The sequence below is a fragment of the Oncorhynchus mykiss genome, chromosome 13, assembly GCF_013265735.2.
Source record: "Oncorhynchus mykiss isolate Arlee chromosome 13, USDA_OmykA_1.1, whole genome shotgun sequence".
NCBI classification, from domain to species: Eukaryota; Metazoa; Chordata; class Actinopteri; order Salmoniformes; family Salmonidae; genus Oncorhynchus; species Oncorhynchus mykiss.
Genome location: NC_048577.1, coordinates 54,851,876 through 54,879,653, shown reverse-complemented (window position 1 = coordinate 54,879,653; position 27,778 = coordinate 54,851,876). Strand labels below are relative to the sequence as shown.

General features: G+C 43.8%; 1 protein-coding gene and 1 non-coding gene across 5 annotated transcripts in view; both read left to right on the top strand.

The window, feature by feature from the left end:
- Positions 1 to 27,778, top strand: part of LOC110486827 (glutamate receptor, ionotropic, delta 2 (Grid2) interacting protein, a) — a 56,336-nt gene that overhangs the window by 9,792 nt on the left and 18,766 nt on the right. For 3 of the 4 annotated variants that reach the window (XM_036941550.1, XM_036941549.1, XM_036941551.1), the window contains exons 3-11: positions 17,164 to 17,439; positions 20,437 to 20,522; positions 21,150 to 21,219; positions 22,004 to 22,312; positions 23,182 to 23,333; positions 23,512 to 23,655; positions 23,911 to 24,014; positions 24,483 to 24,630; positions 25,870 to 26,201. In XM_036941550.1, coding sequence (XP_036797445.1) covers positions 17,164 to 17,439; positions 20,437 to 20,522; positions 21,150 to 21,219; positions 22,004 to 22,312; positions 23,182 to 23,333; positions 23,512 to 23,655; positions 23,911 to 24,014; positions 24,483 to 24,630; positions 25,870 to 26,201 — 1,621 coding nt within the window. Of the gene's footprint in view, positions 1 to 17,001; positions 17,440 to 20,436; positions 20,523 to 21,149; positions 21,220 to 22,003; positions 22,313 to 23,181; positions 23,334 to 23,511; positions 23,656 to 23,910; positions 24,015 to 24,482; positions 24,631 to 25,869; positions 26,202 to 27,778 lie in introns of those variants that run through there. The other variant, XM_036941552.1, reaches the window with a different exon arrangement.
- On the top strand, positions 24,044 to 24,119 carry trnaa-ugc. The gene has a single exon. It is a non-coding gene; the product is annotated as a tRNA-Ala (tRNA).

Below are 27,778 nucleotides of genomic sequence, written 5' to 3'. Positions count from 1 at the left end.
TGTTCCACCGCTCTACAATCACTTTTCTGGGATATGTCATTGCTGAGGGTAATGTCCAGATGGATCCTGGAAAAGTGAAAGCAGTGGTGGATTGGCCTCAACCTACATCCCGGGTGCAGTTGCAACATTTCCTAGGATTCTACCGCCGTTTCATTTGGGGTTACAGCACCCTGGCGGCCCCCCTCTCGGCCCTCACTTCTCCCAAAGTACCGTTCAAATGGTCTCCTGCTGTCAACAAAGCCTTTGTGGACCTGAAGCATCGGTTCACAACAGCACCCATCCTCATCCACCCGGACCCGCCGCGTCAATTTGTGGTTGAGGTGGATGCATCTGATGTTGGAATGGGGGCCATCCTGTCCCAGCGATCTGCACAGGACCAAAAGCTTCATCCCTGTGCCTTCCTGTCCCATCGTCTCAATTCTGCAGAGAGGAACTACGACGTAGGCAACCAAGAACTCCTGGTGGTCAAGATTGGAAGAGTGGAAGCACTGGCTGGAAGGAGCAGAACAACCATTCTTGGTCTGGACCGACCATAAAAATCGGGATTATCTCCGTACAGCCAAATGCTTTACCTTTAAGCAGACCCGGTGGGCTCTGTTGTTTACCAGATTCAACTTCACCATTTCCTACCGCCCAGGATCCAAAAATGTGAAGCCTGCCGCTCTCTCTCACCTATACAGTTCCTCTGCCACACCCTCGGTCACCGAAACCATTCTCCCTACCTCATGCCTAGCAGCCACAGTGGATTGGGGTATTGAGACCCTGGTTCGCAAGGCACAACGTTCCCAGCCTGGACCTGAAAGGGGCCCGGCCAACCGGCTGTTTGTCCCTAACTCAGTTCGGTCCCGGGTTCTGGAATGGGCTCATTCCTCCAGACTAACCTGTCATCCTGGTTCCCACCCTACCCTAGCCTTCCTTTGACAACGTTTCTGGGGGCCCACAATGGTTCCTGACGTCTCTGCCTTCGTCACCGCATGCACGGTGTGCGCCAAGAACAAGACTCCACGGCAAGCTCCTTCTGGCCTTCTTCAGCCACTACCAGTCCCTCATCGTCCCTGGTCCCATATCTCTCTGGGCTTTGTCACTGGGCTTCCCCCGTCTGATGGCAACACCGTCATTCTGACAGTGGTGGATCGGTTTTCTAAGGCCGCTCATTTCATCCCTCTCATCCCTCTCCCTTAACTACCCTCTGCCAAGGAAACAACCCATCTCATGGTGCATTACGTCTTCTGGATCCATTGTCTCCCGGTGGATATGGTTTCCGACCAGGGTCCTCAATTCTCATCTGAGTTCTGAAAGGCATTCTGCACCCTTATTGGGGTATCAGCCAGGCTGTCCTGCGGATTCCATCCCCAATCAAATGGCCAGTCGGAGCGAGCCTGGATACCACCCTCCAGGACCTGGAAACCACCTTAAGATGCCTGGTTGCAACCAACCCCACTACCTGGGGCCGTCAACTGGTCTGGGTGGAGTATGCCCGGAACACCCTTCCCTGTTCTGCCAAGGGACTCTCCCCTTTTGAGTGCTCCATGGGGTATCAACCTCCATTCTTCCCGGAACAAGAGCAGGAGGTTAGCGTGCCCTCGGCCCAGATGCTATTCTCAAGACCAACTCCAGGTATTGTCGACAAGCGGACCGTCGCCGGACCCCAGCTTCCCGCTACTGCATTGGACAGAGTTTGTGGCTTTCCACTCGGGATCTGCCCCTTCGGGTAGAGTCCCGCAAGCTGTCTCCCCGTTTCATTGGTCCTTTTCATATCAGAGTCCTGAGTTCCACTGCTGTCCGTCTTGTGTTACCCCGTACCCTCCGTATTCACCCTACCTTCCATGTGTCTCGGATTAGGCCTGTGTCTCACAGTCCTTTGTTTTCTGTTCCCATGGGGCAGGGGTTTCCAGTACTTGGCTGATTGGGAGGGTTATGGCCCGGAGGACAGGTGCTGGGTCCCTGCTAAAGACATTCTCTCTCTCTCTCTCTCTCTCTCTCTCTATCTCTCTCTCTCTCTTTCATTATCTTTCCTCTTCTCTATTTGATTATCACTGCCTTGGTGTGCACTTGCCCTGTGGATTCATAGGTGAAGTCACTGTCCTCTCCAGCTTCTTCTAAACTTGACCAGCCAGCTTGTGCTTCTGTCCCAGCCAATCTACCCATCTCTCCCCATGGATGTGTTCTATTTTTAAGCAGCCTACTTCCTTTAATAAATTCTCTCTTCCATTTCTGACGCAGTCGCCAGCAGAACTTCTTAAACTGACGAACAACCCATGGGTTAGCAAGTGCTGGAACACTTTAATGTTCTGCAAAACATATGGGTGACAAGAGTCACACATATCAAACGATGCAGCTCTGGAGAAGAGCATACAGTGCAGTATGTCCTGCAATGTTATGTGGTAGTTATTTGACATTATGTGGGCAAATAGTAAGTTGAAAGTCAGAAAATATTGGAGCATTGTTTATATATCTCGTTAACTGGAAAGTTACAGAGACGTTTTATTGCTGCATGTCCTCTCTAATAGTGTGGGTAAAGTTGCTATATCGTGTTTAAAGAGTCCCCTGTGAGTAGGTTTTCTGGGGGGGATTCCACCGCTGTGCTGTTGGCTACTGTTGTTGCAATTGATGTGTGATTCTCTGCTTCATTTAATAGACCTCAATCCTTCTCTCTCCATTCCATTACGTAATTTGCTCATCAGTGGATCTCACAGTCTGTGCTGACCTGCCTCTGTAATTCAGAAGGGACTCTTCTCTCCTCTCTCCCTACTCACCCGTTCCTCCCTCCGTCCTCTGAGAGACTAGACGACTAAAGTCTCTTCCATTCTCACTTTGGGTGACACCTTGGACACACATGAGCATTTTGGAATTGAGCGGTTGCCATGACCACCCCTGGGTGGCCCAGTAGTCAAGGAAAAGGGAGAGGAGGAGTAGATTGAAACAAAGAGAGGCGTATCATCTGACGCTGTCCTGAGGATGTTTTGGAGATTTTGAGATTTTTGAGAGAGAGAGCCACGCTTTTTATTCTTCTCTTACTCCACCTCTCTCTTTTTTGGGCGGCTGGCCTACCCTGCAGCAAGCTCACCTTCTTCCTCTTCTCCTGTCTTTCTCCCCGTTGTTTCTCCTGGAGAGTTATTTTCTTTATTCAAACCACATGAAGACTAATTACTCTTGTTAAGGACGTAGAGACGCCTACTTACCATCTCGTTCAGAGCTCTTTCACTACTTCCTGGTACTCTGAAGAGGCATGGGGAGGGATAGGAGCATCTCCCGCCACTTTCGGTACAGTGCTCTGTGTGCTTTCATCTTAGTTGTGCTCTTAGCTTGTTTAGCTTGTATCAACTAAGAATGTGTGCACTTGGCTTACAATAGTGTTTCTATTGCTTGAAGTCCATATTAAAGTTTGATATTATTCCGTTTGCAATTATTGAAACACTTCTATGTGTAATAGTTAAAGCTCCCTGTACCTTATAATGTTGACCGTAGATTGACCTATTTTTCACTGTGTTATGCTAAAGGTATTACAAGATACGGCACCCCATTACTTTGTGCATTTATAGTTGCTGTGTCTAAGCTCTCCTCTCTCTACCCTGGTAGACAGTAACAGCCCACTACACATCGGCATGTGACTCGGATTTATCATCTCTCCTAACTGGGTCTCACAGGAGATAATTGACATTGTTCTTCCTTAATAAGTTTCCCACATTCTGGTTGTCATTCATCCCTGAGAGTGGCGCGTCCTTGATCCACCCCTCCTCCATCTTTAGTTATAGATAGACACGACCTGCTTTTAATTGAGGGCATAGCGAGGCCTTCATCACAGAGGCCTACATCCCTACTCAACGTGGAAGAATCGTTTAAGTTTCCTTTAACTTTGGTTCAGGGCAGAAAGGTCTGATGCTGTCTTGTTTCACCTATCCAAAGTTTTCAGACCCTGTGCACAAGATGTTGGATCGAGGTAGGACAAAGTGCTTGGGAGTGGGCCCTGGGCCTATAGTGTAGATTGGATTTCGTTTTTCTAAGTTTCTCATCCTCCATTTTGTCTTGTGTGACCTCTCGATAAAAGCTGAAAGGCCCACAGTGTCACGTCCTGACCATAGAGAGTCCTTATTTTCTATGGTAGAGTAGGTCAGGGCGTGACTGGGGGTTAGTCTAGTTTATTATTTCTATGTGGGGTTCTAGGTTTGTTTTTCTATGTTGGTGATTGTGTATGATTCCCAATTAGAGGTAGCTGTAATCGTTGTCTCTAATTGGGGATCATATTTAAATAGCTGTTTTTCCCACCTGTGTTTATGGGATATTGTTTTGAGTTAGTGCACGTAGTATCTCTGTAGTCACGGTTCGTTGTTAGTTTATTGATTATTTGTTTTTGTCTTTGCTTAGTTTCACTTTCTAATAAATTATGTGGAACTCTGTAGTGCTCAGCCTCTTTTATAAAATTGTATTTGTATATATTTTGGGGTAAATATCAATATTAATATCATACACAATCACCAACATAGAAAAACAAACCTAGAACCCCACATAATTGGAGTAAACTAATAAACAATAAACCTTCAGTTTATACATCTTATACACATTTTACAGACACAATCTATTTCACAATAGTTATATTTTGTTTGTTTTTAGTCCTTCCTCTATTTCTGATGTCCATCCAGTTTGATTTCTATTTGTAACTGTGCTATTTCACAACATTTCTGAACCTATATACATTTTACAGACCCTGTATGTTTTACATTGGTTATCTTGGTATTAGTCCCACCCTTCAGCTCCATTCAACCATCCCATCTATCTCTTAACACCATCCAGTCCCACCCTTCAGCTCCATTCAGCCCCTCCCATCTATCTTTCAACACCATCCAGTCCCACCCTTCAGCTCCATTCAACCATCCCATCTATCTCTTAACACCATCCAGTCCCACCCTTCAGCTCCATTCAACCATCCCATCTATCTCTCAACACCATCCAGTCCCACCCTTCAGCTCCATTCAACCATCCCATCTATCTCTTAACACCATCCAGTCCCACCCTTCAGCTCCATTCAACCATCCTATCTATCACTCAACACCATCCAGTCCCACCCTTCAGCTCCATTCAACCATCCCATCTATCTCTCAACACCATCCAGTCCCACCCTTCAGCTCCATTCAACCATCCCATCTATCTCTTAACACCATCCAGTCCCACCCTTCAGCTCCATTCAACCATCCCATCTATCTCTCAACACCATCCAGTCCCACCCTTCAGCTCCATCCAACCATCCCATCTATCTCTTAACACCATCCAGTCCCACCCTTCAGCTCCATTCAACCCCTCCCATCTATCTCTCAACACCATCCAGTCCCACCCTTCAGCTCCATTCAACCCCTCCCATCTATCTCTCAACACCATCCAGTCCCACCCACCCTTCAGCTCCATTCAACCATCCCATCTATCTCTCAACACCATCCAGTCCCACACTTCAGCTCCATTCTACCCCTCCCATCTATCTCTTAACACCATCCAGTCCCACCCTTCAGCTCCATTCAGCCCCTCCAATCTATCTCTCAACACCATCCAGTCCCACCCTTCAGCTCCATTCAACAATCCCATCTATCTCTCAACACCATCCAGTCCCACCCTTCAGCTCCATTCAACAATCCCATCTATCTCTCAACACCATCCAGTCTCACCCTTCAGCTCCATTCAGCCCCTCCCATCTATCTCTCAACACCATCCAGTCCCACCCTTCAGCTCCATTCAGCCCTCCCATCTATCTCTCAACACCATCCAGTCCCACCCTTCAGCTCCATTCAACCCCTCCCATCTATCTCTTAACACCATCCAGTCCCACCCTTCAGCTCCATTCAACCATCCCATCTATCTCTTAACACCATCCAGTCCCACCCTTCAGCTCCATTCAACCATCCCATCTATCTCTTAACACCATCCAGTCCCACCCTTCAGCTCCATTCAACCATCCCATCTATCTCTTAACACCATCCAGTCCCACCCTTCAGCTCCATTCAACCATCCCATCTATCTCTTAACACCATCCAGTCCCACCCTTCAGCTCCATTCAACCATCCCATCTATCTCTTAACACCATCCAGTCCCACCCTTCAGCTCCATTCAACCATCCCATCTATCTCTTAACACCATCCAGTCCCACCCTTCAGCTCCATTCAACCATCCCATCTATCTCTTAACACCATCCATTTTAGATTTATTTTTGCCATGTATTTTTCAACTGTGCTCTGATGTTTCACAAAAGTGCTGAACCTTTATATTCTCATAGCTTCTACAGATTGTAAATAAAAAATGTTGCTAAAATAATTATTATGTTATTGATTGATTGACTATTGCTTTTCAAATCACCCATTATTGCTATCTGCACTGTTAGTTCTAGGCAAATGTTGCAATTCTTCAGCCATTCCTGGACCTGTGACCAAAAATGAGCTACATATGTACAATACCAAAATAAATGATCTAATGACTCTGCCTCCTCACAGCAAAATCTGCAGAGCTGGGAAGATTGTATGCCCCATATATATAACATTCTATTAGTTGCAAGAATTTTGAATAGTAATTGAAATTGAAAAATCCAAAGTTTTGAATCTGGCGTTGTTTTGCGTATCAATTCATAAACCACGTGCCATAGAATGGGTACATCGAAAATCTCTTCCCAACTATTTTGATATTTATATGGCACAGCTGTCAGTTTTTGGTCCTTAAATGAAATTGGTATGTTTTTATTATCACACTTTTCTTTAACCATTTACGTTCTTTAATACAGGGCCGACATACAAGTTCCTTACTTTTTTCCCCTTCTACTTGCCTCTTCCATTTTTGTGGTCATGCTGCAATTAATTGGTTGTAATTTTGGGTAGAGCAGACATTTCCATATGTCTGTGTTAGCTGCATGTGTAACTCCCCTAGTCCTATTTATGATATCATTCACTAAATATATACCTTTTTTAAACATTTCTTTGAAAAATATGTAAAAAAAAAAAAAATCTATTAGTATATTTGAGTTTAACCACAATATTTGTTGTATTATTTGTTCTGTCTTTTCAGGTGTATTAAACTGAAATTGCAACCAATTTTCTAAGGCTAGTTTTTTTTAAATAGCAATATTTTGGAGATGATTTCCTTTTCCAACAACCAAAAGGGAGCAGGTGTAATCTGAATAAAGGGGGAAAGGCCATTCTTGAACATAGGATGAGACATTCCTACCAACAGGCCCTTTTCATTTTGTCTGGCTTGCCATTCCAAATAAAATGGAATATTTTTTGTTCATATAATTTAAAAGCCAGTCACTCGGTGTAGGCAAAACCATAAGCATATAGGTAAACTGTGATATGACTAAAGAGTTAATTAAGGTGATTTTTCCACATATAGACAGGTATTTTCCTTTCCATGGTAGCAAGATCTTATCTATTTTTGCTAACTTTCTATAAAAATGTTTTGGAGTGAGATAATTGCTTTCTTTTGGGATTTGAATACCGAGTATGTCCACATCTCCGACAGACCATTTGATTCGTAAACTACACGGTAATGTAAAATTAGCATTTTTTTAGTGATCCAATACGTAATAATAATTTGGTTTTAATCCAGAGAACATAGCAAAAGTATCTAGATCCTCTATGAGGCAGTGGAGGGAAAACATGAATCATCAGCATACAATGACCCCTTCGTTTTTAAGCCACAGACTTCTAATCCCTCAATATTATTGTTGGATCTAATTTTAACTGCTAACATTTCGATGGCAATAATAAATAGATATGCCGATAGTGGACAACCTTGTTTTACTCCTCTAGAGAGTTTAAAACTTTCTGAGATTTAGCCATTATTTACTATTTTACACCTTGGGTTACTATACACAGCTTTAACCCATTTTATTAGAGATTCCACAAAATTGAAATATTCTAGGCATTTATATATAAACTCCAGTCGTACTTTATAAAAAAGTATTTTCAAAATCAGCTATGAACACCAGGCCTGGTGTCCCCGATATTTCATAGTATTCTATTGTTTCCAGTACTTGTCTTATATTATCTGTCCATGTAAAAAAAACCTGTCTGGTTAGGATGAAAAATACCTGACAATATTTTTTTTAATTCTATGAGCCAAGTATTTTGCTAGGATTTTTGCATCACAACACTGAAGTGTAAGAGGTCTCCAATTTTTAAATGGACTGGATCTTTATATATACCACTTGGGTCCTGTTTCAGTAATAATGATATCAGACCTTCTTGTTGAGTGTCTGATAATCTACCATTTATATAGGAGTGGTTAAAACATGCTAATAATGGTCCTCTGTGTATATAAAAACAGGTTTTGCATGCTCCCACTGGTATGCCATCCAGCCCTGGAGATTTCCCAGCCTTAAAGGCTTTAATTGCATCAAGAAGTTCCTCCTCTGTAATTTGGCCTTCACATGAGTCTTTCTGTACAGATGTTAATTTGACATTATTATTAGGAAAAAATCCACACAATTAGTTTCAGTTAGTGGAGATGGAGGAGACTGAAATGAAAACATATTCTTTAAGTACTTTACTTCCTCTTTCAAAATATCATTTGGTGAATCATGCTCCATCATTTGTAACAAGTTTCAATACATTGTTTTTGGTAGCATTTCTATGTTGAATTTGGTGCATTTTCCCCCATATTCCATCCAGTTCGCTTTATTTGTATAATATATTACACTGGATCTTTCTTGAATAAGTTCCTCCATTTATTTTTGTTTTTCCTCTAACTTATTCTGTGCCTCTATGGTACAGTTTTTATTGCTATCTAACTGTACTGTTAGTCCTTCAATTTCCTTTGTTAATATGGACTCTTTTGATCTAAAATGCTTTTGTTTTATTGATGAGTACTGTATTGCATTGCCTCTAAAGGCACATTTAAAAGTGTCCCATACAATAAGGGGATCTGCTGTACCTATGTTAAGTCTGAAAAAGTCAGTTGTAAATTCTTCTGTCCTAGTTCTAAACAATGTATCATCTAGTAGGCTTTGATTAAATTCCAATATCCTCACCCACATGGAAATTCTGTAAGAGTAATTGAATGCCAATTATGTGATGATCCGATCGCATTCTGTCCCCTATCAACATCAAAATATCAATATTAATATCATACACAATCACCAACATAGAAAAACAAACCTAGAACCCCACATAATTGGAGTAAACTAATAAACAATAAACCTTCAGTTTATACATCTTATACACATTTTACAGACACAATCTATTTCACAATAGTTATATTTTGTTTGTTTTTAGTCCTTCCTCTATTTCTGATGTCCATCCAGTTTGATTTCTATTTGTAACTGTGCTATTTCACAACATTTCTGAACCTATATACATTTTACAGACCCTGTATGTTTTACATTGGTTATCTTGGTATTAGTCCCACCCTTCAGCTCCATTCAACCATCCCATCTATCTCTTAACACCATCCAGTCCCACCCTTCAGCTCCATTCAGCCCCTCCCATCTATCTTTCAACACCATCCAGTCCCACCCTTCAGCTCCATTCAACCATCCCATCTATCTCTTAACACCATCCAGTCCCACCCTTCAGCTCCATTCAACCATCCCATCTATCTCTCAACACCATCCAGTCCCACCCTTCAGCTCCATTCAACCATCCCATCTATCTCTTAACACCATCCAGTCCCACCCTTCAGCTCCATTCAACCATCCTATCTATCACTCAACACCATCCAGTCCCACCCTTCAGCTCCATTCAACCATCCCATCTATCTCTCAACACCATCCAGTCCCACCCTTCAGCTCCATTCAACCATCCCATCTATCTCTTAACACCATCCAGTCCCACCCTTCAGCTCCATTCAACCATCCCATCTATCTCTCAACACCATCCAGTCCCACCCTTCAGCTCCATCCAACCATCCCATCTATCTCTTAACACCATCCAGTCCCACCCTTCAGCTCCATTCAACCCCTCCCATCTATCTCTCAACACCATCCAGTCCCACCCTTCAGCTCCATTCAACCCCTCCCATCTATCTCTCAACACCATCCAGTCCCACCCTTCAGCTCCATTCAACCATCCCATCTATCTCTCAACACCATCCAGTCCCACACTTCAGCTCCATTCTACCCCTCCCATCTATCTCTTAACACCATCCAGTCCCACCCTTCAGCTCCATTCAGCCCCTCCAATCTATCTCTCAACACCATCCAGTCCCACCCTTCAGCTCCATTCAACCATCCCATCTATCTCTCAACACCATCCAGTCTCACCCTTCAGCTCCATTCAACCCCTCCCATCTATCTCTTAACACCATCCAGTCCCACCCTTCAGCTCCATTCAACCATCCCATCTATCTCTTAACACCATCCATTTTTGATTTATTTTTGCCATGTATTTTTCAACTGTGCTCTGATGTTTCACAAAAGTGCTGAACCTTTATATTCTCATAGCTTCTACAGATTGTAAATTAAAAATGTTGCTAAAATAATTATTATGTTATTGATTGATTGACTATTGCTTTTCAAATCACCCATTATTGCTATCTGCACTGTTAGTTCTAGGCAAATGTTGCAATTCTTCAGCCATTCCTGGACCTGTGACCAAAAATGAGCTACATATGTACAATACCAAAATAAATGATCTAATGACTCTGCCTCCTCACAGCAAAATCTGCAGAGCTGGGAAGATTGTATGCCCCATATATATAACATTCTATTAGTTGCAAGAATTTTGAATAGTAATTGAAATTGAAAAATCCAAAGTTTTGAATCTGGCGTTGTTTTGCGTATCAATTCATAAACCACGTGCCATAGAATGGGTACATCGAAAATCTCTTCCCAACTATTTTGATATTTATATGGCACAGCTGTCAGTTTTTGGTCCTTAAATGAAATTGGTATGTTTTTATTATCACACTTTTCTTTAACCATTTATGTTCTTTAATACAGGGCCGACATACAAGTTCCTTACTTTTTTCCCCTTCTACTTGCCTCTTCCATTTTTGTGGTCATGCTGCAATTAATTGGTTGTAATTTTGGGTAGAGCAGACATTTCCATATGTCTGTGTTAGCTGCATGTGTAACTCCCCTAGTCCTATTTATGATATCATTCACTAAATATATACCTTTTTTAAACATTTCTTTGAAAAATATGTAAAAAAAAAAAAATCTATTAGTATATTTGAGTTTAACCACAATATTTGTTGTATTATTTGTTCTGTCTTTTCAGGTGTATTAAACTGAAATTGCAACCAATTTTCTAAGGCTAGTTTTTTTTAAATAGCAATATTTTGGAGATGATTTCCTTTTCCAACAACCAAAAGGGAGCAGGTGTAATCTGAATAAAGGGGGAAAGGCCATTCTTGAACATAGGATGAGACATTCCTACCAACAGGCCCTTTTCATTTTGTCTGGCTTGCCATTCCAAATAAAATGGAATATTTTTTGTTCATATAATTTAAAAGCCAGTCACTCGGTGTAGGCAAAACCATAAGCATATAGGTAAACTGTGATATGACTAAAGAGTTAATTAAGGTGATTTTTCCACATATAGACAGGTATTTTCCTTTCCATGGTAGCAAGATCTTATCTATTTTTGCTAACTTTCTATAAAAATGTTTTGGAGTGAGATAATTGCTTTCTTTTGGGATTTGAATACCGAGTATGTCCACATCTCCGACAGACCATTTGATTCGTAAACTACACGGTAATGTAAAATTAGCATTTTTTTAGTGATCCAATACGTAATAATAATTTGGTTTTAATCCAGAGAACATAGCAAAAGTATCTAGATCCTCTATGAGGCAGTGGAGGGAAAACATGAATCATCAGCATACAATGACCCCTTCGTTTTTAAGCCACAGACTTCTAATCCCTCAATATTATTGTTGGATCTAATTTTAACTGCTAACATTTCGATGGCAATAATAAATAGATATGCCGATAGTGGACAACCTTGTTTTACTCCTCTAGAGAGTTTAAAACTTTCTGAGATTTAGCCATTATTTACTATTTTACACCTTGGGTTACTATACACAGCTTTAACCCATTTTATTAGAGATTCCACAAAATTGAAATATTCTAGGCATTTATATATAAACTCCAGTCGTACTTTATAAAAAAGTATTTTCAAAATCAGCTATGAACACCAGGCCTGGTGTCCCCGATATTTCATAGTATTCTATTGTTTCCAGTACTTGTCTTATATTATCTGTCCATGTAAAAAAAACCTGTCTGGTTAGGATGAAAAATACCTGACAATATTTTTTTTAATTCTATGAGCCAAGTATTTTGCTAGGATTTTTGCATCACAACACTGAAGTGTAAGAGGTCTCCAATTTTTAAATGGACTGGATCTTTATATATACCACTTGGGTCCTGTTTCAGTAATAATGATATCAGACCTTCTTGTTGAGTGTCTGATAATCTACCATTTATATAGGAGTGGTTAAAACATGCTAATAATGGTCCTCTGTGTATATAAAAACAGGTTTTGCATGCTCCCACTGGTATGCCATCCAGCCCTGGAGATTTCCCAGCCTTAAAGGCTTTAATTGCATCAAGAAGTTCCTCCTCTGTAATTTGGCCTTCACATGAGTCTTTCTGTACAGATGTTAATTTGACATTATTATTAGGAAAAAATCCACACAATTAGTTTCAGTTAGTGGAGATGGAGGAGACTGAAATGAAAACATATTCTTTAAGTACTTTACTTCCTCTTTCAAAATATCATTTGGTGAATCATGCTCCATCATTTGTAACAAGTTTCAATACATTGTTTTTGGTAGCATTTCTATGTTGAATTTGGTGCATTTTCCCCCATATTCCATCCAGTTCGCTTTATTTGTATAATATATTACACTGGATCTTTCTTGAATAAGTTCCTCCATTTATTTTTGTTTTTCCTCTAACTTATTCTGTGCCTCTATGGTACAGTTTTTATTGCTATCTAACTGTACTGTTAGTCCTTCAATTTCCTTTGTTAATATGGACTCTTTTGATCTAAAATGCTTTTGTTTTATTGATGAGTACTGTATTGCATTGCCTCTAAAGGCACATTTAAAAGTGTCCCATACAATAAGGGGATCTGCTGTACCTATGTTAAGTCTGAAAAAGTCAGTTGTAAATTCTTCTGTCCTAGTTCTAAACAATGTATCATCTAGTAGGCTTTGATTAAATTCCAATATCCTCACCCACATGGAAATTCTGTAAGAGTAATTGAATGCCAATTATGTGATGATCCGATCGCATTCTGTCCCCTATCAACACTTTTTAAACTTTTGGTGCCAGAGAGAATGGCATAAGTAAGTAGTAAAGACGACTAGCTTGATTAAGCCTCCGGCAAGTATACAGTGAGGGAAAAAAGTATTTGATCCCTGCTGATTTTGTACGTTTGCCCACTGACAAAGAAATGGTTAGTCTAGAATTTTAAGGGTAGGTTTATTTGAACAGTGAGAGGCAGAATAACAACAAAGAAATCCAGAAAAACACATGTCAAAAATGTTATAAATTGATTAGCATTTTAATGAGGGAAATAAGTATTTGACCCCTCTGCAAAACATGACTTAGTACTTGGTGGAAAAACCCTTGTTGGCAATCACAGATGTCAGACGTTTCTTGTAGTTGGCCACCAGGTTTGCACACATCTCAGGAGGGATTTTGTACCACTCCTCTTTCCAGATCTTCTCCAAGTCATTAAGGCTTTTGAGGCTGACGTTTGGCAACTCAAACCTTCAGCTCCCTCCACAGATTTTCTATGGGACTAAGTTCTGGAGACTGGCTAGGCCACTCCAGGACCTTAATGTGCTTCTTCCTGAGCCACTCCTTTGTTGCCTTGGCCGTGTGTTTTGGGTCATTGTCATGCTGGAACACCCATCCACGACCCATCTCTGAATGTTGTAGTGTGATCCCCTCACCATGGGTTACTGCAGCTAGTGTTGCCAGCACTGCCACTGCCTTGGTGGGGGCACCCCACCGGAATCCCCACTGGCTAGGTACAAGGTTGTCAAGGGCTCAGCCTCTTTTCATATTTCAGTTATCCTGCTGCAGTGCCAGGTTGTTCCTCTGGGAGGCAGTAGAGAGGGGTCTGTACCTGTGTTGCTGGTGCAACCAGGGACAGTGACTGATGGCTCCATACTGTGGATAAATATGAAAATGTCACAACAGCCTCAATTAAAAACCACCAACCTGCCCATTATTTTAATTTGATCGACTATGGAGAACACTACAAATAGGGCCCATTTTTAGAAGAATGTTTAGCAATCCCACCCCTCATCCAGCCTACTGTATTCTCCAGGGTGGAAGGTATGGAGGAGTATGACAGGGTCAGTTTTGGTGTTGATTGTGTTACATATTGTATATCTAAATGTGTTGATACTTAAGGAGCAGTTTGGGGCACACAAACACACACACACACAAACATATAAACACACACAAACACCTGTCCTCAACCAGCCGCACATCTCCCAGTCACAGTGCCTGCTGTTATGTTAATACATTTCCAATGATCCTAATCAGGCTGCATTCCATGTTGGCTAAATGTCTGTTGTGCTCCACTATTGCTTTGCTCTTTAGGTGACTGGAGAGCTCTCCACAAAGGATAACATTCTGCTGTAGGGCCCTCATCTGCCCCTTCGTTGGTTAATCACTCTGGGACACGTTTCTTCCTAGGTTTTGGCCTTTCTAGGGAGTTTTTCCTAGCCAACGTGCTTCAACACCTGCATTGCTTGCTGTTTGAGGTTTTAGGCTGGGTTTCTGTACAGCACTTTGAGATATCAGCTGATGTACGAAGGGCTATATAAATACATTTGATTTGACACACACACACACACACACACACACACACACACACACACACACACACACACACACACACACACACACACACACACACACACACACACACACCAACACAAACAACAATGTGGAGAGGTCAAGAGGGAGGTGTTGGCTGGTGGCTGCATGGCAGGGTGTGCGTAGGAGGCAAGGTGGCGGGGTCTGACTATTAGAATCCACTAGTATAATGGTGTGATACACTAGGTGCCAATTTCTATAATTTACCTGCTCTAATGCATATCAGAGGGTGTCAACCCTATTGTCTCAGCAATCAAGAAAACTGAATACAAGCTATTCTAAATACATGGGAAATGGGGATACCTAGTCACTTGTACAACTGAATGCATTCAACTGAAATGTGTCTTCCGCATTTAACCCAACCCCTCTGAATCAGAAAGGTGCGGGGGGCTGCGACAATCCACATCTTCGGTGCCCGGGGAACAGTGGATTAGCTGCCTTTCTCAGGGGCAGAACGATAGATTTTTTTACCTTGTCAGGGATTCGATCCAGCAACCTTTCGGTTACTGGCCCGACACTCTAACCACTATGGCAGCTGATTATTTAAGAATAGTGTGTAGGTGGTCAAGGCATATCCCAAAATGTCTATTCCAGTGCTTTATTCCTGCACCCACATTGGCAATGTTTGGACTACAACAGTTTTTATCTTCTAAAACAAACTCACTATAGGTTTACAAGGACTGGTCGTACTGCATCTTTGCGTCTTCATTACTGTGTTTGAAGACCATCTACTGTATAATTGACATATTATGTAAACTGTAATGTAACTTGGAAACAGACAAATCTTTCCTCTGCTTGGTTGAATCACTCTATTCTCAACAGTGGGATGTGTGCTATAGAGGGAACTTTATACAGTTGTGTTTGAAGTTTGACAGCTGTGTAGTTTTTCCTCTGCGAATGTATAGTAGCTCAATTTGATGGAAACAATTCAATACTTACGAGAGAGAGAGAGAGAGAGAGAGAGAGAGAGAGAGAGAGAGAGAGGAGAGAGAGAGAGGAGAGAGAGAGAGGAGAGAGAGGAGAGAGCAGAGAGAGAGAGAGAGAGAGAGAGAGAGAGAGAGAGAGAGAGAGAGAGAGAGAGAGAGAGAGAGACGGACGGACGGGGGGAGAGAGAGGGGGAGAGAGACAGACAGACAGAGAGAGACAGAGAGAGAGAGTGTGTGTGTGTGTGAGAGAGAGGGAGCAAGAAAGAGAGCAGGGATGGAGTGGGAAATAGCAATATAGAGAGGAGAGAGGGGGAGTTTTCTCTCTAGAGGTGGTATACAGCGGGATTGTGTCTGCTCTCATTCCCGTACAGTAGCTGTGTGCTGCTGTCACTTCTTCAGGGCGTTCACACCTGGAGCTGCTAGTGAGAGAGACTGAGAGAAGCGTCTACACTATCCTCATCTCCACCAACAGACAATCACTCAGTAGAGCTACTGTTGACCTACCTCCTCTCTTCCCCTAAATGCTGTCTCACCTCGCTCAACTCTCTCCCAGGGGATTCTATGGATAGAGAGTTGCTGCTGATGATGATTTCACATCAGTTATGTGGATACCAAGCTGCGTACAGAACTCATCTCATCTGATAGTCTAACTGTTTCTCCTTTATGCTGATTGGACTAAATGTGTTTGTAAAGAACATTATATGGGATTTATAAGCTTTTCACCATCAACTGAGCCGTCTTTTCTCAACCTGGATGCTCTCTGTGTTCTATCAAGGCTTGCTGTACTGGATGGTGTTTACTAGCTTCTGGAGGATTTGGATTGAAACCCTCTGTGTCTGTCTCTTGAGTCTGTGTTCACCACCCTGTTATAGTCTGTTGTGTTCTCCAAGGAGCACCTACTGAACCACCACAGGGTGCCTGGTTGTTAGTCTGTGGTGCCCCAAATATCTAGCTTTAGAGTGGACTGGACCCTAGGGGGAGGAGCCACTGACAGCTAACAGGATTCCAAAGAAAAGCAAGAACCACTCCTTCACTCTCTCTCTCCTTCGCTCTCTCTCTCCTTCGCTCTCTCTCTCTCCTTCTCTCTCTCTCTCTCTCTCCTTCGCTCTTTTCTCTCTCTCTCTCTCTCTCTCTCTCTCTCTCTCTCTCTCTCTCTCTCTCTCTCTCTCTCCTTCACTCTCTCTCTCCTTCGCTCTCTCTCTCCTTCTCTCTCTCCTTCGCTCTTCACTCTCTCCTTCTCTCTCTCCTTCGCTCTTCTCTCTCTCTCTCTCTCTCTCTCTCTCTCTCCCCTTCGCTGTCTCTCTCTCTCTCCTCTGAAACAGTGCTGGTTCTTCTAAGTCTCTAGCAGCCTCGCTGTCTCTGACTGTGGGTCTGACCATTGCCAGTAACAGAATAGTGTTTCAAGTTATTATTTATGTTTGCCAGAATCTTCATCCCCAAAAAGCACCGGGAGCGCTTCGATGATGTTGTGTCCCAGAGCCTAATGGGCCGGCTCAAAGGGCGGAGCTTCAGCGACCCCAGCCGCAACCACCTGCGCCGAAGCCGCAGCGAGGACCACCCGGAGCGACTGCTGGTGTCCACTCGGGCCAGCTCTGTCCCCCGAACGCATGCCGAGGAGGGCGTGATGCCCCCCATCCGTGGCCTCAGGAAGACCACCTCACTCACCGCAGGGCACGCTGGCAACGCTGCAGCCCTTCGCAGGTAAGAGTCTTTAGCCTGATTCACACTTCAGATCCGTACCGAACCATATTGCACGGTTCCAGAAACGATGGTGGATGCGTAACCAGGCCAGCGCAGTAACAGCTCACCTTGGCTTGGTGTTGGCCTATAGTGTGAATTAGGCTCTAATTGGCCAGTCGGCCAATGATAGTACAGAGTTTTAGTTGACCGCCTTAGCCAATGATAGTACAGAGTCTTAGTTGACTATAATGATAAGCCCTCGCTGGCTGATGATTGATATGTTGGATCAGGTATTATAGAAGGAATCAGTTAGTGATCTGGAGAAATGACCCAGACAGAGTCTCTGTGTTATAATGTTGCAGCCTATGTACTGGTACTGTATGTTGATTCAATGTGTTTGAAGAAATACATCACATAAATGTTATTCTCAAGGCATGTCATTTCTAGCCATTAAACAGCCCTGCTTCAGATAATTCTCCACTCCAGTCCAGTCAGTTACTTAATTAGCTAACATTTACAGCTAAATGTTTCACTTTTGACAGGGATTTCTATACTAGCATGGCATGTGTGTAGGAGTGTGTTCAAATAGACACATCACTGTCTATTTGAAGCCTTGTTTTGACTGTACCTGCCCTTACAGAAAAAAACACATTATTTCACGAGTAGATTTGTGTTATCACATGTTACCTTACTTGTTCTCACATGTCATCACATGAAAACGTGTTTTTGGAACACTTCACGTGTTCATGTGAAATTGATGTGCTGTTTCCCGTAAGGGTGAATACCTGAAAGTTCTAGGTAGTGTCACTCTTTTAAGAATAGAAAGTGCCTTGATGCTGGCTTCCTGCTCTAACAGTACAACACTGAATATTAATGCTCTAGAGTAGACTATAAATACTTAGAGAGAGAAACAAACAGACTAAATAAATAAATCATCCAAATAATTCCACGAAATGCCCATCTTTTTCTGTGGGCCAAACTTAGCCAAACAAGTAATGAAGCAACATTATCCCTCGGGGATGGAGTGTCTATGTTTAAGTGAATGCAGGGTGGGCTGTTCACTCTGGCTGTGGATATAAAGTAACTAGTGTACAAGACTCTGAATGTGTACCAAATGGTACCCTATTTCCTATGTAGTGGACTACTTTTGACTATAGCCACATGGACCCTGGCCAAAAGTAGTGCAATAAATAGGGAATAGGCTGCAATTTGGGACACAATCTCTGAAAATGTTCCTTTTATATGAATCCAATCACTGAAGTGATATATGTATTTCAGTACAGCAGGTAGAGTAGTTGTAACCTCATTATTACTTTCCAACTGCATGTTTTTATTTGTTTACACCTGAAATGGAGAGTGTTTACTGCAGACCCTCCATCAACTCTAATAGGTTTTAAATGAGACAATTCAACCTCATTTTTAGATGACATACTAATCCCAAGTATTACCCAGAGGAGTTTCTATGGTAACACGTCATATATTGAGGCAGGGTGGGGGTGCAGGTTGGGGGACACAATGACACATGGCTACAGCTGTCCTTTTTCAATCACTTTCACATGTTCTGTTCCATGTCATTTCACCAGTCTGTTCCCAAAAGCGTGAGACACTTTACCAAGGGTTAGTGAACCACTTTACCAAGGGTTAGTGAACCACTTTACCAAGGGTTAGGGTTAGTGAACCACCTTATCAAGGGTTAGGGTTAGTGAACCACTTTACCAAGGGTTAGTGAACCACTTTACCAAGGGTTAGGGTTAGTGAACCACTTTACCAAGGGTTAGGGTTAGTGAACCACTTTACCAAGGGTTAGGGTTAGTGAACCACTTTACCAAGGGTTAGTGAACCACTTTACCAAGGGTTAGGGTTAGTGAACCACTTTACCAAGGGTTAGGGTTAGTGAACCACTTTACCAAGGGTTAGGGTTAGTGAACCACCTTATCAAGGGTTCGGGTTAGTGAACCACCTTATCAAGGGTTAGGGTTAGTAAACCATTTTATCAAGGGTTAGGGTTAGTGAACCACTTTACCAAGGTTTAGGGTTAGTGACCCACTTTACCTAGGGTTAGTGAACCACCTTATCAAGGGTTAGGGTTAGTGAACCCCTTTACCAAGGGTTGGGGTTAGTGAACCACCTTATCAAGGGTTAGGGTTAGTAAACCACTTTACCAAGGGTTAGGGTGAGTGAGACATCTTACCAAGGGTTAGTGAACCACCTTATCAAGGGTTAGGGTTAGTGAACCCCTTTACCAAGGGTTAGGGTTAGTGAACCACTTTACCAACGGTTAGGATTAGTGAACCACTTTACCAAGGGTTAGGGTTAGTGAACCACTTTACCAAGGTTTAGGGTTAGTGATCCACTTTACCTAGGGTTAGTGAACCACCTTATCACTTGGTTCACTAACCCTTGGTACCCTTGGTAAAGTGGTTCACTAACCCTAACCCTTGGTAAAGTGGTTCACTAATCCTAACCGTTGGTAAAGTGGTTCACTAACCCTAACCCTTGGTAAAGGGGTTCACTAACCCTAACCCTTGATAAGGTGGTTCACTAACCCTTGGTAAGATGTCTCACTCACCCTAACCCTTGGTAAAGTGGTTTACTAACCCTAACCCTTGATAAGGTGGTTCTTAACCCAAGGGTTAAGGGTGCGTGAGACATCTTACCAAGGGTTAAGGGTGCGTGAGACATCTTATCAAGGGTTAGGGTGAGTGAACCACTTTACCAAGGGTTAGGGTGAGTGAGACATCTTACCAAGGGTTAGGGTGAGTGAGACATCTTACCAAGGGTTAGGGTGAGTGAGACATCTTACCAAGGGTTAGGGTGAGTGAGACATCTTACCAAGGGTTAGGGTGAGTGAGACATCTTACCAAGGGTTAGTGAACCACTTTACCAAGGGTTAGGGTGAGTGAGACATCTTACCAAGGGTTAGGGTGAGTGAGACATCTTACCAAGGGTTAGGGTGAGTGAGACATCTTACCAAGGCCATATCAATTAATGTGTGTTGTGTTTCTATCTGTACTGCAGGACGGTGAGAGTCTGCAAAGGGAACCTAAGTTTTGGATTCACCCTCAGGGGCCATGCACCTGTCTGGATCGACTCAGTCATCCCAGGTAGGTTGCTTAGAGCAGTGTGTATGTGTGTGTGTGTCTGTGTGTGTGTGTGTGTGTGTCTGCGTGCGTGCGTGCGTGCGTGCGCGCGCATGTGCACAGACACATGGATACACACACACACATCATGTGGGCAAGTGTCAAATGCACAAACTGGTGCAAATCAAGGCATATTTTTTGTCAACCCGTATGTCCCGTCCGTAGGGGCGGCAGAGTAGCCTAGTGGTTAGAGCGTTGGACTAGGAACCTAAAGGTACAAGGTACAAATCTGTCGTTCTGCCCCTGAACAGGCAGTTAACCCACTGTTTCTAGGCCGTCATTGAAAATAAGAATTTGTTCTTAACTGACTTGCCTAGTTAAGTAAAGGTAAAGAAAAAAAAGGTCATGTTGCTGTGTAGACATTGTGTTGCCACAGAGTTCACACCAGCTATGAGCTGAGGCTTTCTGGAGGTCCATCTGTGAGCACAGACCACAGACTCTGTAGCCTATATTGTGTGTGTCTCTCTCTCTCTCTCTCTCTCTCTCTCTCTCTCTCTCTCTCCCCCCCCCTTTATCCCTCTCTCTCTCTCTCTCTCTCTCTCTCTCTCTCTTCCTTTCTCTCTCTCTCTCTCTCTCTCTCTCTCTCTCCAGGGAGTCCAGCAGATAAGGCGGGGCTCAAACCTGGAGACCGCATCCTGTTCCTCAATGGACTTGACATGCGGTTAGACAGCATTCTAAATTAGGCTTAATCGTTTTATATAGAAACAAATGATTTACTGGTTCATTTACGTTTGTTTGTATGTTGTCAAGCCAACCTCCACTTGTTGTATTTAATTCAGGCTAGTGCTCTTTTTTGACCTCATGTAGCTAACTGCATGCTTTGTGTGGATTTGGATTTTGAAACCAGTGTTCATATCTCACACTGTTGTAGTGTAGTCCTTTAAATAGATGAATGGAAAAACATTAACTGGCAGCTGTGTTGTATTGAATTCATTTGTTAATTACTTAGAGTGTGGATAAACAGCAGAGTAGTTTCCTCTGCAGTGGTAGTTTGTGGTAGGGACCAGAGCCTTCGATACTGTTGTATAGAGACTTCAATATAAGGTTTTGGTTCCGGGCGTTTTACTTGTTTCCATTAGAATGTGGTGTCCATGCTACTGTATAGGGATGTATAGTACACTCTTAGAAAAAATTGTTCCAAAAAGGTTCTTTGGCTGTCCCCATAGGAGAATCCCCTTTTTGGTTCCAGGCAGAACCCTTTTTGGTTCTATGTAGAACTCTTTTGGGTTCATTATAGAACCCTCTGTTTAAAGGGTTCTACATGGAACTCAAAAGGGTTCTACCTGGAACCAAAACAGGTTCTTCAAAGGGTTCTCCTATGGGGACAGCCGAAGAACCATTTTAGGTTCTAGATAGCATTTTTTTTCCTAAGAGCGTGGTAGTGATCATGGTCGAGAGTCTGTAGTTTAATGACACTATCTCTGTATCTCTATATGTGTCTGAAGGAGTTGTTCCCATGAGAAGGTCGTCTCCATGCTACAGGGCAGCGGTGCCATGCCCACCCTGGTCGTGGAGGAAGGCCCCCCCACCTTCACGCTAGCCGAGCCAGAGCAGCCAGGAGGGCCAGGTAGGGCGTCCCCGGGTGGAGGCGTGCCCCGCTCCCCAGTGCTCAACTCCCTGCAGTGGGTGGCTGAGATCCTGCCTCCCTCTATCAGGGTCCAGGGGCGCACCTTTGGACAGCAGCTGGAGCACCTGCTCACCATCCAGGAGAGATACACCATCTGCAAGGCCCTGGAGAGCTTCTTCCAGCATAGGTGAGGGGGAGGGAGGGAAGGATAGGAAGGGAGGTAGAGGGGGAGGGAGGGAAGGAAGGTGAGGGGGGTGGAGGATAGGAAGGGAGGAAGAGGGGGAGGGAGGGAAGGATAGGAAGGGAGGTAGAGGGGGAGGGAGGGAGGGAAGGATAGGAAGGGAGGTAGAGGGGGAGGGAGGGAAGGATAGGATAGGAAGGGAGGTAGAGGGGGAGGGGGAGGGAGGGAAGGTAGTTAGAGGGTGAGGGAGGGAAGGATAGGAAGGGAGGTAGAGGGGGAGCGAGGGAAGGATAGGTAGGGAGGGAGGTAGAGGGGGAGTGAGGGAAGGATAGGAAGGGAGGTAGCGGGGGAGGGATGGAAGGGAGGTAGAGGGGGAGGAAAGGATAGGAAGTGAGGTAGAGGGGGAGTGAGGGAAGGATAGGAAGGGAGATGGAGGGAAGGATAGGAAGGGAGATAGAGGGGGAGGGAAGGATAGGAATGGTGGTAGAGGGGGAGGGTGGGAAGGATAGGAAGGGAGGTTGAGGGGGAGGGAAGGATAGGAAGGGTGGTAGAGAGGGAGGGTGGGAAGGATAGGAAGGGTGGTAGAGAGGGAGGGTGGGAAGGATAGGAAGGGAGGTAGAGTGTGAGAAAGTGAGAAATCAGAGAAAGAAACTAAATATGTTGAGAGATTGAAAGAGAGATTGAGAGTGAAAGAAGAGATAACCTACTGGTTTGAGAGAACATGGTACAGAAACTTCAGCCCTATAATTACGCTGTCTAGAGTAAGTTACCATCATTTTCTCTTTATGCAATGTTCTGTAAGACCACTGTATTAGCATGACCGATGATTAGACAGCCAGAATACCCTAACCCTGCCCCCTCCTACGTGGCGACAGGAATGTTGACACTCTGATTGTGGACGTGTTCCCGGTGTTGGACACGCCAGCCAAGCAGGTGATCTGGCGGTTTGTCTACCAGCTTCTGACCTACGAAGAGCAGGAGCACTGCCAGAGCAAGATTTCACGTTTCCTCGGTTACAAGGCTGCAGGTGGGTTGTGGGAAGTGTGGTTGTGTGTGTGCTTATGTGAGTAAATGTGATATCTACGTGTACATTTGTGATTTTGGTGGGTGAATGTGTAGATGTGAAAGACAACGTAAATTTGTGATTGTGCCAGTGTGTCTGCGTGTGTGTGTACACTGACATACACACGCTGTGTGTATTCTAGCGCCAGCCCCCCCACCTGAGCCAGAGCCCGCCCCCGAGCCCCATCGCCGTAGCAGCTCCATGAGAGTGACAGGAACCGCCTACAGGGCCAGCATGCGTGGGCGGAGCTCTGACGACCTCATCATCGGCACTCACCTGGGGATGGGTACTTGCGTTTGTCTTTGTCCTTCATCATCATCTTATTCACCAGTAGAAGTAGCACCATCATTACAATCAGTGGCAATATCATCGTCATCATTATTATCACCATCATCATCAGTATTGTCAGAAGTAGCATGAAATATATATTTCTGACACTAGGTGGAGCTTTTGCTTAAACCTACCCAGTCAAGTGAACGGGTATGGAGAAAGACATCTTTTTTTGGAATGCCTGAAACCTAATGCAGCATGTTTCCTGTAGGGATCCGTACTGATCCAGTGGAGATGGGGATGAGGCTGGCTCCAGGAGAGAGACAGTCAGGAGACGGGACGTCCCTCCCAGAGACCCCCAACAACCTCACCAACGTGGGTACCCAAGTGAGACTGAGAGAAGTGGTCCTGTGTGGCTCAGTCGGTAGAGCATGGCGCTTGCAACGCCAAGCGTCGTGGGTTCGATTCCCGCTGGGGCCACCCATATGTAAAAGTAGTGGCCCCAGCCGACTTGTAAGTCGCTTTGGACAAAAGCGTCTGCTAAATGGGATATATTAGAATAAGGATGACTAAAACAGTGCTCACTAGTCCAGGTCTGCATCTTTTTCCTCTGGTCCAGCACTATAAAACACACTGGCTTCAATTCCTCAAGAACCCAGTGAGTGGCTCATTAATTCAAGCAGGTGTGTCACTGTCAGGCTGAAACAAAAGCCACTCATTGGCACTCATTGGCTCTTGGGAACTAGGACTAGTGACCACTGATCTAGGTTGTTCCTCTTATCTTCTGGCTTTTATCTCGTCTATCTGAGTCGTTATGAAAGGGCATATCTTCTCTCTGTCTAGCTGTCTGCGGTGTATGCTGAGCTGGAGAACGTGTACTCAGGGAAGAGGTCCAAGTCTCTGAAGGCTCGCGCTCCTCCTCCGGCGGACAGTCTGGTAGAGCTGGAGGTCCTCGAACACGCAGGCTCTCCGTCCATGCACGCTAACACAGGTATCTACTCCAACCGATAACACTTTACTTGAAGTGTTGTTAATCATGACACATCCAGGAAAATTTGGTTAAAATGACATCATTAGGGCCTCTCGAGTGGCGCAGTGGTCTAAGGCTGTGCAACTAGAGATTCTGGGTTCGAGTCCAGGCTCTGTCGCAGCTGCCCGCGATCAGGAGACCCGTGGGGCGCGGCACAATTGGCCCAGCGTCGTCCGGGTTAGGGGAAGTCCATGTCACCATCGCGCACTAGCGACTTCTGTGGCGGGCCGGCGCAGTGCATGCTGACACGGTCGCCAGTTGTACATCTGAAACATTGGTGTGACTGGCTTCCGGGTTAAGTGGGCTTTGTGTCAAGAAGCAGTGCGGCTTGGTTGGGTTGTGTTTCGGAGGATGCACGGCTCTCGACCTTCGCCTCTCCCGAGTCCGTATGGGAGTTGCAGCGATGAGACAAGACTGTAATTACCAATTGGATACCAGGATATTGGGGAGAAAAAGGGCTAAAAAAATATTACATTATTACAAACAGGTTGAAATCTGGTTAAAATAGCGTCACTACAAACAGGTTGAAATCTGGTTAAAATAACGTCACTACAAACAGGTTGAAATCTGGTTAAAATAACGTCACTACAAACAGGTTGAAATCTGGTTAAAATAACGTCACTACAAACAGGTTGAAATCTGGTTAAAATAAAGTCAATACAAACAGGTTGAAATCTGGTTAAAATAACGTCACTACAAACAGGTTGAAATCTGGTTAAAATAAAGTCAATACAAACAGGTTGAAATCTGGTTAAAATAAAGTCAATACAAACAGGTTGAAATCTGGTTAAAATAACGTCACTACAAACAGGTTGAAATCTGGTTAAAATAACGTCACTACAAACAGGTTGAAATCTGGTTAAAATAACGTCACTACAAACAGGTTGAAATCTGGTTAAAATAACATCATTAGAAACAGGTTGAAATGTGAATTGCAGCTTGCCTGACACATGTAGTCTTCTAGTTTGAGTTGAGTCCACCTATCTCTCTGTTAGTCAGTGGAGTGTGAATATGTTCACAAACACAGGTAGCTACTGGGTATAAAAACATCCAACCAAATAGTTAGAACAGCAGAAATGAATAGACCATGTATTGTGCATTAGCGTGATCTACAACCCTTGGTCAATAGAATAGTTAGATCAATGTAATGGTAGATGTTCTTCTCTACAGGAGCAGTGATGTCATTGTTCCTCTCCACAGGTAGCCGTAAGGGCCCCCCACCACCTCCCTCCGCCTGGCAGGAGCCCCTCCCTAGCCCCCCTGCCCCGGTCCAGTTCTACCCCCCAGGTCTCACCTCCCAGACCAGTGCCGAGTCTAACCCCTACATCAGCCTAGACAGCCCCCCTCCCTCGCCCCCCGACTACCCTGCCAGCCCACCCTCCCACGCCCGTCTCAATAAGAGGCGCTACACTTTCTCTCATCCGCCGCGCTCCTCTGATACAGACCGGTTCCTGGACGCACTGAGCGAACAGCTGGGTCAGAGGGTCGCCATTGTAGACGACTTCCTGTCACCCGAAAACGACTACGAGGAGGTAGGGTCGTATAGATGCACATCTGTATAGAGCATTATATGGTTGATTATGATATGTTTGACAAAGACAGCAAGCTGCTTGTCTTGCATGACTTATACTTATACTTATATATATATATATATATATATATATATATACTGTATGTAAACTTCTGACTTCAACTGTATATATATATATATATATATATACAGTTGAAGTCAGAAGTTTACATACACTTAGGTTGGAGTCATTAAAACTCGTTTTTCAACCACTCCACAAATTTCTTGTTAACTAACTATAGTTTTGGCAAGTCGGTTAGGACGTCTACTTTGTGCATGACACAAGTAATTTTTCCAACAGTTTTAACAGACAGATTATTTCACTTATAATTCACACTATCACAATTCCAGTGGGTCAGAAGTTTACATACACTAAGTTGACATACACTGTGCCTTTAAACAGCTTGGAAAATTCCAGAAAATTATGTCATGGCGTTAGAAGTTTCTGATAGGCAAATTGACATAATTTGAGTCAATTGGAGGTGTACCTGTGGATGTATTTCAAGGCCTACCTTCAAACTCATTGCTTCTTTGCTTGACGTCATGGGAAAATCAATAGAAATCTCAGAAACCTCAGAAAATAAATTCTAGACCTCCATAAGTCTGGTTCATCCTTGAGAGCAATTTCCAAACGCCTGAAGTTACCACGTTCATCTGTACAAACAATAGTACGCAAGTATAAACACCATGGGACCATGCAGCCGTCATACCGCTCAGGAACTAGACGCATTCTGTCTCCTAGAGATTAACGTACTTTGGTGCAAAAAGTGCAATCAAACCCAGAACAACAGCAAAGGAACTTGTGAAGATGCTGGAGGAAACAGGTACAAAAGTATCTATATCCACAGTAAAATGAGTACTATATCGACATAACGTGAAAGTCCGCTCAGCAAGGAAGAAGCCACTGCTCCAAAACCTCCATAAAAAAACCAGACTACGGTTTGCAACTGCAAATGGGGACAAAGATCATACGTTTTGGAGAAATGTGCTCTTGTCTGATGAAACAAAAATAAAACTGTTTGGCCATAATGACCATCGTTATGTTTGAAGGAAAAAGGGGGAGGCTTGCAAGCCGAAGAACCCCATCCCAACCGTGAAGCACGGGGTGGCAGCATCATGTTGTGGGGGTGCTTTGCTGCAGGAGGGACTGGTGCACTTCACAAAATAGATGGCATCAAGTGGAAGGAAAATGTTGTGGATATATTGAAGCAAAATCTCAAGACATCAGTCAGGAAATTAAAGCTTGGTCGCAAATGGGTCTTCCAAATGGACAATGACCCCAAGCATACTTCCAAAGTTGTGGCAAAATGGCTTAAGGACAACAAAGTCAAGGTATTGGAGTGGCCATCACAAAGCCCTGACCTCAATCCCATAGAAAATTTGTGGGCAGAACTGAAAAAGCGTGTGCGAGCAAGGAGGCCTACAAACCTGACTCAGTTACACCACCCTTGTCAGGAGGATTGGGCCAAAATTCACCCAACTTATTGTGGGAAGCTTGTGGAAGGCTACCCAAAACGTTTGACCCAAGTTAAACCATTT